Source organism: Dama dama, chromosome 28, assembly GCF_033118175.1.
Source record: "Dama dama isolate Ldn47 chromosome 28, ASM3311817v1, whole genome shotgun sequence".
NCBI classification, from domain to species: domain Eukaryota; kingdom Metazoa; phylum Chordata; class Mammalia; order Artiodactyla; family Cervidae; genus Dama; species Dama dama.
Genome location: NC_083708.1, coordinates 31,440,558 through 31,459,492, shown reverse-complemented (window position 1 = coordinate 31,459,492; position 18,935 = coordinate 31,440,558). Strand labels below are relative to the sequence as shown.

General features: G+C 41.4%; 2 protein-coding genes across 9 annotated transcripts in view; one reads left to right on the top strand and one right to left on the bottom strand.

The window, feature by feature from the left end:
• The window catches only part of MCM9 (minichromosome maintenance 9 homologous recombination repair factor), a 104,665-nt gene that overhangs the window by 63,153 nt on the left and 22,577 nt on the right, over window positions 1-18,935 (bottom strand). The gene's annotated exons all lie outside the window — the stretch shown is intronic.
• Window positions 4,907-17,528, top strand: ASF1A (anti-silencing function 1A histone chaperone). Its single transcript, XM_061131697.1, has 4 exons — window positions 4,907-5,409; window positions 11,054-11,169; window positions 15,690-15,866; window positions 17,130-17,528. Exons 1-4 carry the CDS (start codon window positions 5,301-5,303, stop codon window positions 17,340-17,342), a joined length of 615 nt encoding a protein of 204 aa, XP_060987680.1. The 5' UTR covers window positions 4,907-5,300; the 3' UTR covers window positions 17,343-17,528.

Below are 18,935 nucleotides of genomic sequence, written 5' to 3'. Positions count from 1 at the left end.
TTTAACTAAAGATCATATTACAACCAGCCTTAAATGAGAATTTTTTTTAAAAGATGGGGACAATAACACAAATGTGTTCTCAAAGAGAATTCAGTACAGTGACAAATAATTACCACTTATATTAATTGATATTAATATACCAATATATAGAGAGAAATCATTTATTATGACAAATCATTGTGCCAGGTGAAATTTAGGAATTAAACAAAGGCAAGAGGTCAACATTTCCATACCTATGATAACTTCTGCAGCAGGCAGCGTCTGAGATTTGACTTAATTCTCAGTTCTAATACATTTTAACTCAGTGTATTTTAACTTTGCAGATCATAACAAACTGTGGCAAGCTGTTAAAGAGTTGGGAATACCAGACCACCTTATCTGTCTCCTGAGAATCCAGTATGACAGGTCAAGAAGCAATAGTCAACCTGGTTGACTGGTTCAAGACTGAGAAAGGAGTATGACAGGGCTGTCTACTGTGATCTTGTTTGTTTAGTCTATACTCTGAGCACATCATGAGAAATACCAGGCTGGATGAGTTACAAGTTGGAATCAAGATAGGCGGGAGAAACATCAACAACTGAGATATGTGGATGATACCACTCTAATGGCAGAAAGCGAATAGGAACTAAAGAGCCTCTTGATGAGGGTGAAGGAGGAGAGTGAAAGAGCTGGTTTAAAGCTAAATATTGAAAAAAATTAAGATCATGGCATCCAGCCCCATTACCGCATGGCAAATAGAAGGGGAAAAGGTGGAAGTAGTGACAGATTTCTTCTTCTTGGACTTCACAATCACTGTGGATGGTGACTGCAGCCATGAAATCAGAAGATGTTTGCTTCTTCACAGGAAAGCTATGACAAACCTAGACAGTGTTTTGAAAAGCAGAGACATTACTCTGCCAACAAAGGTCTGTAGAGTCAAGGCTATGGTTTTCCCAGTGGTCACATATGGTTATGAGAGCTGGACCATAAAGAAGGCAGAATGCCAAAGAACTGATGTCTTCAAACTGGTGCTGGAGAAGACTCTTGAAAGTCCCTTGGACAGCAAGGAGATCAAGCTAGTCAATCTTAAGGGAAATCAACCCTGAATACTCTTTGGAGCTGAAGCTCCAGTATTCTGGTCATCTGATGCAAACAGCCGATTCATTGGAAAAGTCCCTGATGCTGGGAAAGATTGAGGGCAGAAGGAGAAGAGGGCATCAGAGGATGAGATGGCTGAATGGCATCACGGATGCAATGTACAAAAACTTGGGCAAACTTCAGGAGATAGTGAGGGACAAGGAGTCCTGGAGTGCTGCAGTCCATGGCGTCGCAAGCGTCGGACACCACTGGGTGACTGAACAACAATCTTAATTCAGTTTGATTCTAGTACATTTAACTCACTCTTTCATGTAGCTTTGTGTGGGACCTCAATTAATTAACAGTCTGAAAAGCCCTCTGTACATGAGCTTTGAAACTTAGAAGCAAGCTGCATCTAGTCTGTTCAGAATTTAAGGTGTGTATGCACAACAGCAGGTCCTTTCTCTGAGAAATGTCTGCAGCACACAACCCCACACTACAACCTACAACCTAAATGACCACATCATTTCACTCCATAGAACCCCCTTGATAAATGAACAACAAGCGGATTACATACATAGATTGCTAGGGCTGCCACAACAAAACACCAGACTGCGTGGCTTAAACAATAGAAACCTGTTTTTTCACAGTTCTGTTCTGAAGGTTAAAAGTAAAGGATCAGATGTCAGCAAGGTTGGTTTCATTTGACCTACAAATGGCCATTTTCTTGTGTCCTCAAGTGGTCTTTCTTCTGTGCATGAGTGTCCTTGGCATCTCTTTTTATGTCCAACCTTCCTCCTCGTATAAAGAAGCCAGTTAGAATGGATTAGGGCCCACTCTAAGGGACTCACTTTAACTTAAACACCTCTTTTTAAGGCCCTGTCAGCAACTACAGTCAAACTGAGGTACTGGGGGCATACACATGAATTTGGGGGCAGAGAGAACGGCACAATTCAGCCCATAACAATAGCTAACTAGGTTCATTTATCTCTGTCCTAGGCATTAACTTAGTCTTTGCTCGTTTTAGAGCCAGAGCAACCTTTCTCAGCCATTCTGAGACTCGGGCTCTGTCTCAGCCCCAAGCCGGCTATACAGAGAGACGTGATTGAGGATTACATTGCATGTAGCCCTCTAAGTGTCACGTGGGTCCCCGTGGGTACTTCACATATGACAGCATTCATGGCAACCCATCTGCTGCAATGTTGTGAACTGTTTGAGTCACCAAAAAGTTGTTCAGCAACAAATCTTACAGACTGCCTCTGAAACCAGAATAACGCTTTTACAATCTTTCCCCCGTAAGGCATGCCATTTAATTTAGAAGTGCACAAGGGCACATCAGGAAAACCCTGTGGTCTTCCTGGAAGGTATTATCATTGGTGAGCAAACTACTAGAGCCAGTACCCAAAGGCTCTTTAATACTTTTGAGGACCAGTAACAATGCGAGTTAAGATAGGAAAGGCAACGGTAAAGGCCTGGAGCCAATGCTTGAGGCCTCCAGTGAGCTATTAGGAAGGGCTTCCCCCGCCCCTTAAATACTCTTATACATGGCATGTTATACAAAAGAGTTTAAGAAAATAAGCCAAAAATACTGGGTTGGCAAAAAGGTTTTTGGGTTTTTCCATAACACCTTACAGAAAAACTCCAACAAACTTCTCATCCAACCCAGTAGTACTATCCAGGTAAATCTCATTCTTGACACTGAGAACAAATCTTACACGCTTTATAATGACACACCTATGAGCCGTGGACAGAGGAGCCTGGCGGGATACAATCCATAGGGTCGCAAGGAGTCAGACATGACTAAAGGGACTTAGAACATGAGCAGATTAAAAACGCACTTGATTTTTACCAAGCTTATAAAGTCATTTTTATAAAGCAAGTGGACTTCAGTCTCCTCATAACAATGCCTGCAATAATGAGGAAACCGCGTATATACCAGTCTCAGGAGAACCTTGTTTTCTACTTCAAATGGTTATCTTCTATGTCCTGTGTGTCTTTGAGCAATTTACACTTCATCTGAGGTAGCCTTAGGCCCATACTAATAACAATGAAGAGAATACAGTTCATCAGTCAATGTGATTTGCACCTGTCACCACAGTATGACTCTAACACTCTAATTTGTACATATAACTGGGCTTGAGGAAACCCTTTCCAGTAGATCGTGGTATTTGTTAATCCATTGATGATAAAATGGGACCCTCACTCTAAGTAGTTTCCCTAAATGTGGGAGGCCTGGGATTCACTGTCCCCGTCGTTGCTCTGTAGCTGAATTGTGTCTGACTTTTTGTGACTCCATGGGCTGCAGCATGCCAGGCCTCCCCAGCTGTCTCTTATCAACTTTCTTTCTTTTTTTTTTATTATTATTATTTTTTTTTTCCAGTGGGTTTTGTCATACATTGACATGAATCAGCCATGGATTTACATGTATTCCCAATCCCGATCCCCCCTCCCACCTCCCTCTCCACCCGATTCCTCTGGGTCTTCCCAGTGCACCAGGCCGGAGCACTTGTCTCGTGCATCCCACCTGGGCTGGTGATCTGTTTCACCATAGATAGTATACATGCTGTTCTTTTCAACTTTCAAAAGACCATCAGATGCAGAAGTCTCATTAAAAGCAACCTGCAATGAACAATGTCCAAAGAATGTTAACTGAAAAATTCTCAGCACCATACTAAGAGAAAACTTTCAGCATAGACGACACTTAAATAATTTTCTCTCTGAATTTAATTAGCCAAGTTCAGTGGTTTCATTCAAAATACTTACAAAATGATGGTTTATGCAGCACACAAAAAAAATCCCTTTATACTGCTCTTATTTAGAAAATAGAAACAGCTCAACAACCTTACAAATGTGTTACAAGCTCTCCCTTTCCCTACAAAGGTAGTCAAGCAGAACAAATAAATTGACACTGAATGTGGAATAATAAAGTAAAGATTCCTCTGAACTTGTTCGGGGTGCCATACATTTTTACTTACTAACGGTTTAGGCCATGAATTTTTGGAAAATCGCATGTCTTGGTATGCTTTCGTGTTCTCTACTCGCCTTTTCCCTTTTCTGCTTGTATCTGTTGCCTTTTGGTCTTGACACTTGGATTTCCTCCTTTTTATGTTCCTGCTGTGTCCACCCAACAGGAGAAATATGGGGTGTAAGTGATCCAACCTCAAGTCATCTTTTTATTCTAGACTTTCCAGATTGGAACGGGAGGAAGAAGACCCTAGGGCAGCCCAAATATTACCTATTCCACAAAGTGTGGGTGGAAAAGCGTTTCCTCGCCCTTCATTTTCTATTTAACTAACGGCGCTGTCGGGCCCAAACGTAGATACTGGCCAAGAACTAGATTTCCAAAATGGCTTTGTTCCTTTTGAGCTGACATCAGTCTATAAAATGCAATTTACTTCCACTGCAACCAATCCTTCCCTCTAACCCAAATATTACCCAGTATACAGACAACTGAACCTAACCTAGTGTAGACAACGGATACGCATCTCCTAAATTCAGTAGAGAGCCGACACAGCCGTCGGACTGATGTGAAGAAAGCGTCAGAAGGAAAAAAAAAAAAAAAGAGAGAGACACAAAACCAACCCACTACACAAACCCGAGGGGCGGGCGTCGCCAGGATCGCGCCCTCCCGCCGCCGTGCCCGCGGCGAGCACGCCTCCCCGCCGTGGCCACGCCTCCTGCCGCCTGGCCGTGGCCACGCCCCCGCGACCCCGCCCCGCTGCGGCCACGCCCGACGTGAGGCGCGGGAGCCGCCGGGCCGGGGGCGGGGCCTGCGCCGCCCCTCCCCCCGCCGCCGCTGCCGCCGCCGCCGCCGGCGGCCTCCGCGCGGGCCTCCCAGCCCGTATTCCACTCACTTTGTTCTCCGCCTTTGTCCTAATCCACACCAGCAGGTGGAGCCGCAGTTAAAGTTTCCGAGTCCATTCCGGGAGCGGGAGCCCATCTTGCTCGCCGCGGAGGCCCTCGCTGGAGGAGGAGGGTCAGAGCTCGGGTGCAGCCAATCGCGGGCAACGCTGCTAGTTATCAGAGCAGAATGGGCTGTAGTTTAGTGAAATAGGAAAGCTGCAAAACACTGTGGAGTGTTCCCGTGTAAATAAAAAGAGGAAAAAAAAGTTTCTCAAGTCGCCGCTGCACGACGTCGGGCCAGCGCCGGGGCGGGGGTCTGCGCTCTCCCGAGCGGCCGCGCGCTGGACTTTATTGTGCCGCAACGAGACCCCCGTCCCCATTGTTTGTGTTTTTTTCAAAATATGGCAAAGGTTCAGGTGAACAATGTAGTGGTGCTGGATAACCCTTCTCCTTTCTACAACCCATTCCAGTTCGAGATCACCTTCGAGTGCATCGAGGACCTGTCTGAAGGTGAGTCGGGCGCCCGCCCGCCGCCGGGCTGTCAGTTGCGGGCTGCAGACGTTGAAAGTTTCCCGGGCCCGGCCTCGCGCGGGCGGCCGGGGCTCGGCGCCGAGCGGGCTGCGGGCTCGGCTCTGCGGAGGGAAACTTGAAGTTGATGGACGACGGCCGGCTAGGCGCACGCGGCGTTCGGCCGCCGCCGGGGCGCCTGCCGCGGCTCAACTTGCGAGGAACTTGTTCGAGCGGAGGTAGCCATGTTGTCAGCTTTGTCTGGCGGGCGGGCGCTTCGCGAGACCCGCACTCGCGCCCGCGGCGCCGGCCGGGGGTCGCGCCGGGCTGGCCCCGGGCACCCAACAGCCTCCGCGGCCCCGGCGAGGAGGTGGGAAGGCAGAGGCATGTGTGTGGTCGGCGCCGGCGAGTTCGCAGCGGAGCCATCTTACCGAGAGTAGAGAATTGGGCCACCGACCCCGGCGTCACGACGCCTCCTCTCCGCGGGTGACGAGCGCGGCGCCCCGCCTGCCCACCTTCCTGCCCCCGAGCAAGAGGCACATCCATTTTTAGCGCTTACGCTGGAGTTACCGGACTCCGGGGTGGCCATGCCCGGCCGCTTCGGGGAGGGGAGCGAGGCTGTCCTCGCGCTGATTTCTGGCTCCCTGGACCAACCAGCGGGGGAGGCGGGCGCAGGCTCGGCCCCTCGGCGCCACGGGCCGGCGCTCTCCGGGGGCCGCGGGTGCTCCCGGGCCGGCGCTCCCCGGCCGGCACCCAGGATGCTCGGGGCGCCCGGGGATGCTGGCGCGCAGGCTTGCCCCGAGCAACGTGGGCTCCTCACCCTTAGTTACTGAAATCGCTCCTCTCTCTCAGGAAGAAACATATTGCTAAGCTAGCAAGTTACATTTAACCTGAGAGCAGAAATAAGTAAAATATTTAAATAATTTCTAGGACTTAATCACTGGCTTCTAAGTAGCCTGAAAGACTTCCTTCAAGAACATGTTGAAATCTAATTACAGCAACTCCACATCCAAATACCCTGAACATAAAACACAAAAGTGGGCTAGGAAATAAAGCCCTGATGGCAACGCAAAATTTAGTATTTTTTTCTAAGTACGTTTTAAGGTCCTGAGAAAGACATACAGCATCTGCAGTAAAAAATTTAGAAAGCTAAAATTTGCCAAGGTCTTTACGATTTTATTAAAACCATCCAGAGCTCCATTTTCAAAATTTCAAGGGGAAAAAAAAAGTTTAACTTCATCGATGGTAATTTTACAGCTAAATAGGGGACAGACTTTTTTTGAACTTACAATTATGTTTAGCAAAATGCATCTTAAATTACATGCTAATCAAGGCATGTAAAGCATTTTCACTTTAAAAATTAGCCTTTAATCCCTGTATAATGTATTTTAGGTAGCGTGTAAACTATTTCAATTACAAAACCAACATATGCTCATTATAATAAACTTTTTAAAAGTTGTTCATACATATATAAAGTAACAGTCTTCTGTACTCAATACCTTCCACCGCCATGTCATTCAGAAGTAACCATAATTAGCACTTTAGTGTGTGCTGTTCCTACATTGCAGTTTTACTACAAATATAAAGCACATATGCAAATACAAAAGTAGGCACATTTTGAAAGAAGATTCATTTATTAAACTAATTCTTAAATGGGCCGTTGCTAATAAAAATTAAAGGGGATTTTCCTTATTACTGAACTTTGAAACTATTTGGTTACTAAAGTACTGCCATAAGCATTTCAGCCACTAGGTCCATTTTCATGCCCATTAGACTACTTTTTTTAGTTTTACTATCAGTTGCATATAAAAATGGACAAATGCAAGAGAAATACAATAAGTGAGTCCCTTCCAGTTTATACTACAGTGTTTTAGGCATTAGAACTTCTTGAAATTACTGGTATTTCTCAAGTGGTATCTTCCATTTTAGGAGCCAGTTCTCAACAAGGAAGTTAAGATGATCCAGGATGTTGTTACAGGGCTTTGACAATGGATGGTTGAAACCTGCCATTGACGTGTTCCATTTGTAATGGGATTGTTTCAGAACCAAGCTGAATCCTATCAGAATTTTTACAGTACTAATGTCAGGAATACACCTTACTTTGACATGTCTGCCTCACTTCCCAGGGCACTTATACTGGGCATTTATTTAGTACTTTTGTAAGAGTTTAAGCTGAGTCATACTGAAGCTGCAAAGGAATCTTTCAAAAAGGTGCCATGCTTATGTACTCCACCTAGAGGCTGTGTGGATTAAGGAAATTGAGTTTACTTAGCAAAGGCTTCTTATAGTCCCATCTTTTATGCTACAGTTCTTTAAAATATTTGTTATTGAAAGTGAACTATAGAATATTCCGATGAGAAATTTTCACTGTATAATTTTGTTTCAAGTCCCAAAGCTGGCCGCCATTTTTCATACTTTAAATTGTCAATAGCCCTCACATATTTTGACTTTCCTTTAAAAGCTGCCCTGTAGCTTTGCTTCAGAAAAAGTCTTGAGTACTTAAGAGAATTTAGTTGTTTCTACTATAAGACCTATACAGGGGTAGGATAGCAATCCACAGATTTAAGGTGAGGTTCTCCTGTTAAGTCCGAGAGAGAGGAGACCTTGGGTGTGTTTGATCTTATGGTCACCAAGCCTGTACACATTTTCATTGACTTGACTGCTGACTTTGTTATACCTTCTGTGGATTGCTGATTTCTCTGCTTCTTTACTGAATGGAGCCTTTTTAAAAAAATGTTGATCAATATCAATACTTAGAGCTGTCAATTGAATACATACTTAAAACATATCAGAACTGAATGAAGCTTCATACTTTAAAACCTCAGGTTTGTACTAATTCACAAAGACTACATACTTCTCCTAGATCACAGGTCTTCCCAAATAGTGTAATTAGTTTGAAATTTACTTGGTGACTTCCCTCACCCCCACCTCAAATGGAGACACTTGCAGACTCAAGTTACCATGATTAAATGAAACAGTTAACTTTTTAAATAGGTGAGTAAACTCCTTCACACTATCACCTGTGTAAAGCATTTCATCCTATCCCTTCTTGTTTCAAATACAGGGGGCAAGGGAATGAAGCTGGGTTCAAAAAAAAGATTAAGAACAAAACAACTGAGGCTAATTTATAAATAAGTATTGAGCGTTTTTAAACTCAGTAGCTATAGCAAGCATTCCCATAGCATAAAAATCAAGGTACCCTGAGTTACAGCCTATACTTCTTAAGGCTAGATTATCTCCCCCCCCCCGGCCTCTGCCCTCAGCCATGCCTTCCCACCTCCTGCGGTTAAATTCCTTTATTTCACTGTTCATTTGAGAGCTAAAAAGGGAAGAATTTATCTCCTTTAGATTTTTGGAAAGAGCCCAGGCTTTGGAGTCACAGAGACAGAGCTTGGATTCTGATTCTTCCATTTACTAGCTGTGTGAATTTGGGCATATTACTTGACCTATCAAGAGTCTCAACTTTCTTATTTGTGTAACAGGTATAATTAAATCCATGTGATACCTACAAAGCTGTTGAGGTTTTGAATAACAGGTGTGAGGTGGCAAGACCAATGCCCAGGTATTTTGTAAAGGGAGGTTTATAAGTCATAACCACATTCCTGCACCTGACCACAAATGCCAGCTTATACCAATTAAGGCAAGAGCACGATCCATAGTAGTACAGATACTTATGAAATGAACACAGAATTATGGAAACCTCTGTGTGACAATTCCCAGTCTTCTCTTTACTCAGCTAGTTGAGTAGTTTCCATACCCCTTTCTTCTTAAAACCATTTCTCCACTTGACTTTTGGGTTACCTGCTTCACTGGCCACTAACTGGTAACTTTAATTGATGCTGTCTCCCTGACTTCTTAACTTTGGAGAGGCCCCTGGGCTCACTCCCTTGGAATCCCACCTATTTTCAAAGTTTCACATATGGACAGTTTCTAAATTTTTACCAGACATATGATCTCCACTTATTCACTACCTTCTTTATCCCTGGAACTCCCAATAGTTTCCCTTCCCTGCCCTGGGAAAAATAAGTGGCTCTTGCTGGCTCTACCTTCAGGATATATCCACAATGTTACTACTTCTCCCCTCTATGGCTATATGTGTTCCAAGACACCATAATTTCTTGCCTCAATTGAACTATCCTCCTGTTTCTTCCCTTGCCATCTTACAATCTGTACTAAACACAGCAACTAAAATGATTCTCCTAAAATGAAAGTCACCCACTCCAGTATTCTTGCCTGGAAAATTCCATGGACAGAGGAGCCTGATGGGCTACAGTCCACGGGGTTGCAAAGAGTTAGACATGACTGAGCGACATGCTTTTTCTCAAGCATGTGCCGGCCGTCTGGCCTTAGTACTTGCTGTTCCTTCTGACTAGATACTCACACTGCTTGTTCCCTCTCTCAGTCTTCATCCGCAAATAGATAATCTCACGAGATGTCAGATGTAGGACCCTGCATCTAGAAATGTACTAGAAACTGAAGATAAAGTGGCCGAGATCTGGGACAGAACCATGACATAGTAAGAGAAAGAAGAAACCTAAAGGATCTTTTACTTCAATAAACTGCAGTTTATAATACACTATGAACAAGTAGTACCTAGCCTACTCCTGTTACCTATTTAAGGAACAAAAAGAGCTACGACGTTACACAAGAAGGACAACACATGATGGCGTTAGATTCTCCACAGGTGACCCAGAAACATCGCACCCCCCACCCCGCAAGTGCTGCTGTAGACTGTGGAGTGGATCCTAGAGGCAGGCCACACAGTGCCAAACATCCTGAGGACCGGGAGGTCTCAGAGCTAATCTGTATTTGTAGAATGGTGTTCCTCCCCTACAAACGAGGAGGCCTCTTGCAGAGAGCAGTCACTGTACTTATCTCTGGGTTCTTCTCACAAACACACTGTAAAGGGTGCTCAGTAAAGACTGAATGACATAGAGCGACTTGGGTTGTACTTTATTCTTTCTTGTTCCTCATGCCTGTTCCCACCGTGTATACTCTGACATATCCAGTGGTATAAGGAACCTTTGTTTCCTCTTCCCAGTGGAAAGAATGGATGACAGGAAGGGGTGCCATGAGGGAGAAACCCCACTGTGAACCTTTAACAGTTGAGTTGAAGCCCTAAGGGGCTTCTGAGCCACAGAAGTTAGCAAATAGTGACTTTTCCACTTTGGAGCTCTTTGATCTGGATCTATGCATAATATGGCGTAGCCCTTCCAAAGTGGGTTTAGCAGGTTGTTAAATGATGACAAACAGAAAAGGGTGAGGGATTCCTTAGCCAAATAAATTTAGGAAACACTGGATTAATAGTACTGGTGTTCTTTACTGAAGGATTTCTCAGACCCCTTGCTCTGCTAGTGTGCTTTATAAATCCTCAAGAGAAGGTTGTAGCATTTCCTAAGCTTTTGGCCATGTTGTTTCATTCGTGAGAAGCCTTGCCCAGGAACCAGTATTTCACACAACAGCATTGTGAGAAACTGGTATGAAATGTATGAATTTTATAAGGAGCACTTAGGTGTGTTTCTGGATTTTCTGCTATGAAAAGCCAATTTTAGCAGCCAGTAAATGGTATAAGTGGACATTCAAAGGGTCTTTGATGTCATCTTGTAATTACTGAATATGAAATAATATTTTGGTTTTTTAACCCTAGACCTGGAATGGAAAATTATCTATGTGGGCTCTGCAGAAAGTGAAGAATACGATCAAGTTTTAGACTCTGTTTTAGTGGGCCCTGTTCCTGCAGGAAGGCATATGTTTGTATTTCAGGTAAGATTATTCTTGGTATATTTGTATGCCAAATACATTTCTAAATGGTCCTTAGCCCTTTCCTTTTGGGCTACATCATTCTGGTTCTGCTGCATTCACTTTTTATCTGCTTCTTTCATGTTTTAACAAGTTTCTGTGTCATGAAGGAATGCCACCTCCTGGTTACTTGTGCTGAGAGTGTTACTGTGATTTTTACTTCAGGGTTTGCACAGCATGCAGTTAACCTTATACTGTGTCAGCACACACGTGATGGTTAATTTTGCACTCTTCCTGTGAATAGCCCCTTAGTATGAAAACTTTAGGGTGGCTAGCTGTCCAGCAGCCCAAAACAGGGGTTCAAAATGCTTACTACTAACTGGGATCGTCAGTAACATGCATTTTCAGATTATAGTTTCAGACACTAGGAATGATATAACAAAACAACTTTATTTCAGCATTATCAGTAATTCAGCTAGGTTACCACGTATGTTAGAAGATAAGAGATCTGTGAGATCTTAGGTCACTGGAACTACATGAAGCCCAGTGGTCTACTAAAGCATCTACCCTACACTTCTTAAAGAGGATTACTACTACACATCCACAGCTCTATCATTTATAAGGAGAAACTCTACTAATAGATAATTATGGTCTCAGATCCCACTGACAGTATTTAGGTCTGTGCCAAGGTTTCAGACATTGTCTTCTGTATGGAAAAATATTACTCCTTTCAATGCACATCAAATTGTTGTATACAACTATCTAGTCACTTCTCAGTTATCCATGTTTATTACAGGAAGATGTTTATAATAGTCCAAAGAGTAACTAGCCATAGTTTAAAAAAAAAAAAAAAAAACTATTATTAATTTTGTTACAAGTTTTGCTACCCAACAGAGTTCCATTATTTAAGTAGAACTCACTGAGAAAGACGTCAACTAGAAGAAAAGCTAATTCTTCTATCCCTGAGCGCTCACTTTCACTTCACAGATGAGGCCAGTTTAAATGTTGGTCAAATAATCCCAGCAGACATGGGCTAAGAATCACTCACACACCTCTCGAGCCACCACTGCTCCCTCCTCTTTCCTCAAATTGAATTCAGAATCTTGGTCTCCTAGCCTCAGTGCTTTTTATTAAAAAGCAACAAGTATTATATCTAAATAAATGGTTAAGAAAAGCTTAAATATACTGACTGAAAGGCTCAAATATATTAGTTAAAAGTACTGGTAGGGACTTCCCTGGTAGTCCTGTGGTTAGGACTTTGACTTCCAATGCAGGGAGTACAGGTTCGATCCCTGGTCGGAAAACTACATGCCCACAAGCCTCCTGGCCAAAAAAAAAAAAAACCAGAACATAAAACAGAAGCAATTTTGCAACAAATTCACTACAGACTTTAAAAATGGTTCACATTAAAAAAAAAAAAAAATCTTAAAAAAAAAAAATAAGTGCTGTTAAGCTGAGTTGAGTGACTGATCATCTTGGTGGAGGACGAGGGTATCAGAGATGCCTGTGTGGGGAACCCCTGCATTGAAAACTTGGTTTGGTCCCACTCTGCTGCTTATAGCCACGTGTGACTTCAGTCCGGCTCCTAGCCTCTCCTGGTCATGCCAGTCATCTCTGAAGTGTGAATAATAGCCTGCCTCATAAGAATGTCATGAGGAGTAAAGCAGTTTAATCACTGACAGACCATGCCCTATTTCTGTAATGAGAACTAAGTTTTTATTCTCTTAGCTTCTTGAAATTGTTATATAAAGAAACAGTATTTGCTTTGATCCACAAGCCTGGAGAACCTATACTTCAAATACGTGTTGTGCTTAGTCATGTCTGACTCTTCTGTGACCCCATGGACTGTAGCCCGCCAGGCTCCTCTGTCCATGGAATTTCTCAGGCCAGAATACTGGAGTGGGTTGCCATTCCCTTCTCCAGAGGATCTTCCCAACCCAGGGATCAAACCCAGGTCTTCTGCATTGCAGGCAGATTCTTTACCCTCTGAGCCACCAGGGAGGACCGCTTCAAAGATGATAATTCATAATTCAAATCAAGAAACGTGAGGTGTAGTGATAGACCTTTCAATGCTGATTTAAAAAAAAAAAAAAAAAAACTTGCAAATAAATGCCATAGTTTTGAAACAAACTTTTAAAAATTTACTTTTCTATGTGTTTATGTTGGTTAAGAATATTCCTCAACTTTGGGCTTTAAGTGCTATAGGAAAAGTTATTAAAAACTACTTCCCTCTAGTGATTTTCACTTTGGTATGTGTGCACACGTTGCCAAAAGTACAAAGGAAGTACAGTGTGACTTAGATCATGTGTTCAGGCTATGCATTTTGTCGAATTCACTGTTATCAGCAGGAAGGTACTAAAATAGTTTTGTGTTTTATGTTTGAGACAAGTTACCGTAGTATTCTCCTGGCCAGCCATGATTTTGCCTCTTCGAATAAACATGCCTTCCTCTTAAGTGTATCAAAGGCTAGCAGGAAGGTGCCCAGACATCTGCCTCGTATTGCTTGTTGGAGTCAAAGATCTCTGCTTATCACTTCTCCATCCTAAATCATCTGAGAGGCCTGCAGGCTTCTCTCCTTGAATTTGCTCAAGCTGAATCCTTTAGCAAACAAATTTTAAAACACAAACATGCCTAGAACCAATTTGCTAAGGGGATGGGAAGCAGTAGTGGGAGAGGTTCCCATAGTTCTGAACCACCTCTCTTTCCCATCTCCACCCAAAGGCAAACAGCATATTCTCAGGACTGGCCCCCTGTTCCTATTCTGGTATTTCTCCAAAGAGACCATAAACCACGTCAGGGCAGGAACTGAGTTTTGAATAAATTTCAAAATACTCAGTATATACTGTGCCTAGAACCATGCCAGACTTGAGATCACAAAGATGAGTTGGATGGGACTCCTGCCCAAGGTAAAGCTTAGAATCTCAGGGAAGGTGAAGGGTAAACATATTTAGATTGTTGGAATACATTAATAGAGACATTGTGTCAAATAATATGAGTGCATAAACAGTGCTATTAATTATATGTTTGGATTAGGATGTGCTTTACTAAGAAGGATACATTTGACACAAGTTTCAAAGATAAATTTTTCAGCAGGTTAGGGAAGGAATATATGCAAGGCACAAAGGCATGACGAATTATTACTACTTTTTAAAGAAACTACATTTCTAGATCAAGAGGTAGAGTTACAGAGATTGTAATGTTGATTGAGACCAATTTGAAAGGCCTTATAAATGAAGCTAAAAACTGAGTGTTTTTTTTTTTTTTCTTCATGTCAGAAATTAGGGTAATCACCTGAGGTTTTTAAAACCCAGTGAAGGGATAGGAATAGATCTGCGCTTAGATAGCATGAGCATGTTGGCCACAGTGCAAATAGACTACCACTGGGGGAGACCAGTAGGGAAGTTTTAGCAATATTCCAGATGAGAGATGAAGACCTGAAGACCTTCTGCTTTCAGAGATGGTAGACATTGAGACTGACTAGATGTGGGAGGTAGGGAAGCTGAGGGTGACAGGTTTCTAGTCTAGGTGACTAGGTGCGTGTTCTGTGCCTTTCTGTGTCACCTACATGTGGTAGGTATATAGTAATCATGAGTCTTTTATGATAAGGGCCTGAGAACACCAGTCAGAAGTGCTCCCAAGCTGAGGCATGAGCTGAAGTTTCACACAGGCCCAGGGATGGTCCTTCATGTCATAGCAAGAGTAAGCCAATCTGTGGGACTTCATGTACTTCTTACCACTCAGAATGGCTGCTTCCGGTCATGCTCACTGCCTGTCACTGCCTGTCACTGCCTGTCCCCAGCTGTGATTCCTTCCATCTAAGTCCTTCCTGTCTTCCACGTGGCTGTGGACAGGGCCCGAGCGTTCTCTCATGCTCTCAGCCCCCTCTAGCTCACCTGCCTCGAGTTTCAGCTTACAGCAGTTTGATTCAAAGCCTCAGACAATCTCTACCTTCACTGAATTTCTATAGTATGTGGGACTATTTGTATTTTTTGAAATTCTGCTATAAAACTTATTTCCATTCCACTTTCAGTTTTATATTAATTTCCTATTAGAATATCTGTGAAGGGGGGGTGACTGGATATGAGAATATGGGTCCTAGGAAACTGGATAATAAACATTTGCTGCCAAAAGGCTGTATGGGATAATTAAATGTTTACTAATTTTTAAGGTCTGAATTTATGACTTGGGAAGGTTGGACTCAGTAAGACTATTGATTTGTTTACTCTGTTTTATAAAAGGTTTTATAATTGGATATTGCATAATCCGTCATGAACCAGCACACGCGGTAGCCACATGTATTTTCCTCTGTAGATGCGGTGATGTTTTCAGGTACCCAGGGTACTTAGGCCTGCCATGGAGAAACGTATGAACTATATTTTCTAGCTATAAATCAGTTGCAAAAATGAGCATTTGCCTTCCCAGTATGATTTCCAAGTTTTGGTTGCCGTGCCCTTGACTGAAGGTGCTCAGTGTAACCAAAACTCCGGTTTTGCTTATGGTTAACAACACTTTGTGCTGTGTTTCTTTTTTTCACATGATTCTAGGCCGATGCACCTAACCCGGGACTCATTCCAGATGCAGATGCCGTAGGTGTAACAGTTGTGCTAATTACGTGCACCTATCGAGGTCAAGAGTTTATTAGAGTTGGTTATTATGTAAATAATGAATATACCGAGACAGAATTAAGGGAAAATCCGCCAGTAAAACCAGACTTTTCTAAGGTAATACTCCTTTTCATTATTCCTTTTTCATTCATTTTACTATACAATTTTTTAAGCAGTTGCCATTTCATAGTACACTATGAAAGTGGCTTTGAGACAAAATAAATTTGAGGTCCTTGTGCCAACTAAGCAAGCCAGTCATTGTTCCCTTACCATGGATGACTTCAAAGCTACCTCCAGGTTAGTTATTAGAGGTTAATGTTGGTCAGATAGCTTGAGAATCTGATGATTTAGAAAACTGAAAGTGCCTCCAACAGGTCTCTGTTAATGACTCCCTGTATGGCATTCCTCATATATCATGATTTTATTTCCGTCTTTAGGACATTCAAATTCCTGTTTGTTGTACTGATTATTCCATAATATTTTTGTCTGTAACTTCTCAAAATTGTAGGGGGACATCTTGTTTTTCATAGGAACATTGTTATCTCAAAACTTCCATATGCCTTGCTTCATCAGCTATTCTCAGAGGTTAAACTATAGGTCTTAAATATTATCTGGTGGTGAAAACAGCTTAGCTTCTGAGTGAGAACCTGAAATCTGTGATTTGATATTCTCAGAAATACCAAGTACTTTATGATTTTCCATTGGGAACTATAATAGTTTAGTAACTAGTGATTTTTGTGAGAGTGAACATAACACTATCTGCCAGACCATGCAAGAAACATGACATGGGAGTGGAATGGAATGTTCTTCTTTCTGATAATAAGGCTAGAATGTTTTATTCTGATGTGGAACCTTCCCTTTCTAATTTATTAGTTACCTGTATGGCTACTTGTATAGCAAAATGAGAAGGAACTAGAACATTGATCTAAGAATGAGCAATAATAATTAAAAAATAGGGAACCATTAATAATGAGAGGTCCTATTGGGGATACTTTGCATTTTACTTGAAAATATTACTGAAGAAAGACCACATCAAAATCTAGAAAGCATGTTAATTTGTTAAATGAAGCACCCTCTGATGCATTCAAGAGATTCCCTTTTAGGAAATAAGGATAGAATTAGATGTTTTGGATAGTAAAAGATCTGAATGATTCCCTCAGGCTCCCCACATCTTGTTTCCATTAGGCTAAAATAACTTCTTTACTGAGGCCCTGTTGTTTATTAGTTATGTTTAGTGTATTTTATTTGACTTATACCTTTGTATATGAATTAGCCCTTTAGGGAGTGCAAATATAAAGAACCATTCTATTAAGGTCTATCTGTATACAGTGATTGAACTTTCTTAGTGTTTACCATTTATATATTTCCTTTATCCTCTAGCTTCAAAGGAATATTTTGGCATCCAATCCCAGAGTCACAAGATTCCACATTAATTGGGAAGATAACACAGAAAAACTGGAAGATGCAGAGAGCAGTAATCCAAATCTACAGTCACTTCTTTCAACAGATGCATTACCTTCGGCATCAAAGGGATGGTCCACATCAGAAAACTCACTAAATGTCATGTTAGAATCCCACATGGACTGCATGTGACCACCTGCCATCCCTTTAGTACAAATTAAGCTATAAAAACACACAGAACTATTTCCCTGAAATTCCGTAAGTACATAGTCAAGATACAATGTGAAGAATTTGTTTAAAAAACATCCTGTAGAAAGTTTATAAGAAAACCAGTATTTGAGCAAATTGTGGAATATAAATACAACTATTTTTAAGTAAGTTTTTCTCTAATGTGTTATTTTATTTGTTCTGAAACTAATCTGATTAAAACATATATATTATTTTCTTCTCCTCTATATGTAATTAAAGCACTTAAAAAGAAAAATGAATCATTAGACCAGGTTGTAAAGATGTCTTAGCCTCCTGGATAATAATCTTTGGACCACTATCTTAACCTTTGAAAGAACAAAGTGCACTTCACTAAATGTGTCTTCCTGTGATAACATATAATTTGGTTTGATTTAAGGGGCAAATTTCCATTCTTTTCCCGGCATACCCTTAAAGAAGGGATTTGAAGTAAACTATATGTGACCAAGAACTTCAGGATCTAGTTTTCCAGGCCACTTTGAAGCCTCTTATGTCTACTATTCAATTCATATAATGTTAGACAGCATTCAGTTTGGTTCTAAGATAACAAATGTGGTTAATTGTTTATAAGGTCCTCTGGCTATGATTCTTGTTTTTATAACAGTTTAGGACATCACAACACTTCCTGAATCATACATCATCATTACCCAGTGAATTCAACATGTCAGAAGCAGATACAAACTCCCTAAGTTTAAGAATAGGAGAGTATAATGACTTTGTTCTGTTCATTAGATTTGTAAAAAATACTATGAACATAACCCTTTAAAACTGTTTTGACAAGTCATCTGTTGTTGGCAGCATTTATATAAAAACAGCAGATTTGGAAAGATATATTTAGCTTTATCATATGAAACTATATATATTGCCACATAAAGTACTTTTCTCCGTATCTGACACTCATGTACAATATTTGTGGTAGACATACTCCAGATAGCTTTTTCAGATGAGGTTTTTTAAAAGCAATCTTGAAAAGGAATGCATTAACTAAATGGGTCAAAAGGTTCTTTTTCTTTGATGAGAGCTAAGTCCTTCCTCAGAAAGTTTCTTATGTTCCAGTAAATTAAATGTAGAACACTCTCATCACTCTTGCTGCTAATCAAGACATTAGCCATATAATACAGAATTATGCAGTGCCTTCATAGCTAAAACTTTTATACTGCACTTTTTAAAAGCATTTATTTTGAGGAAGGGAAAGGGGCATTTGTCTGAATATGGATTCAAAGCTGTATATATTTCCTGTCATTCTACAAAGTGACTTTGTGAAGCAAAATTTTGCTAAATGTTAAACTTGAAAGTTTAGTATACCAGATAATTAAAATACTGTCCACTAACTAGTTCATAGACTTTAAAAGTAAAATACGTACGACTGTTAAAACAACATGAAGAAAATTTCATTTTTGTCTAATTGCAATTAAAAGAAAATGTTAAAATATTAAAATGAAAATAAAACTAATACTTTCCAACCAAGAGCTCAGTGATTAATATAACAGGAACACAATACATGCTTATTAGAAATAAAGCATATATAAGCCAAATTAC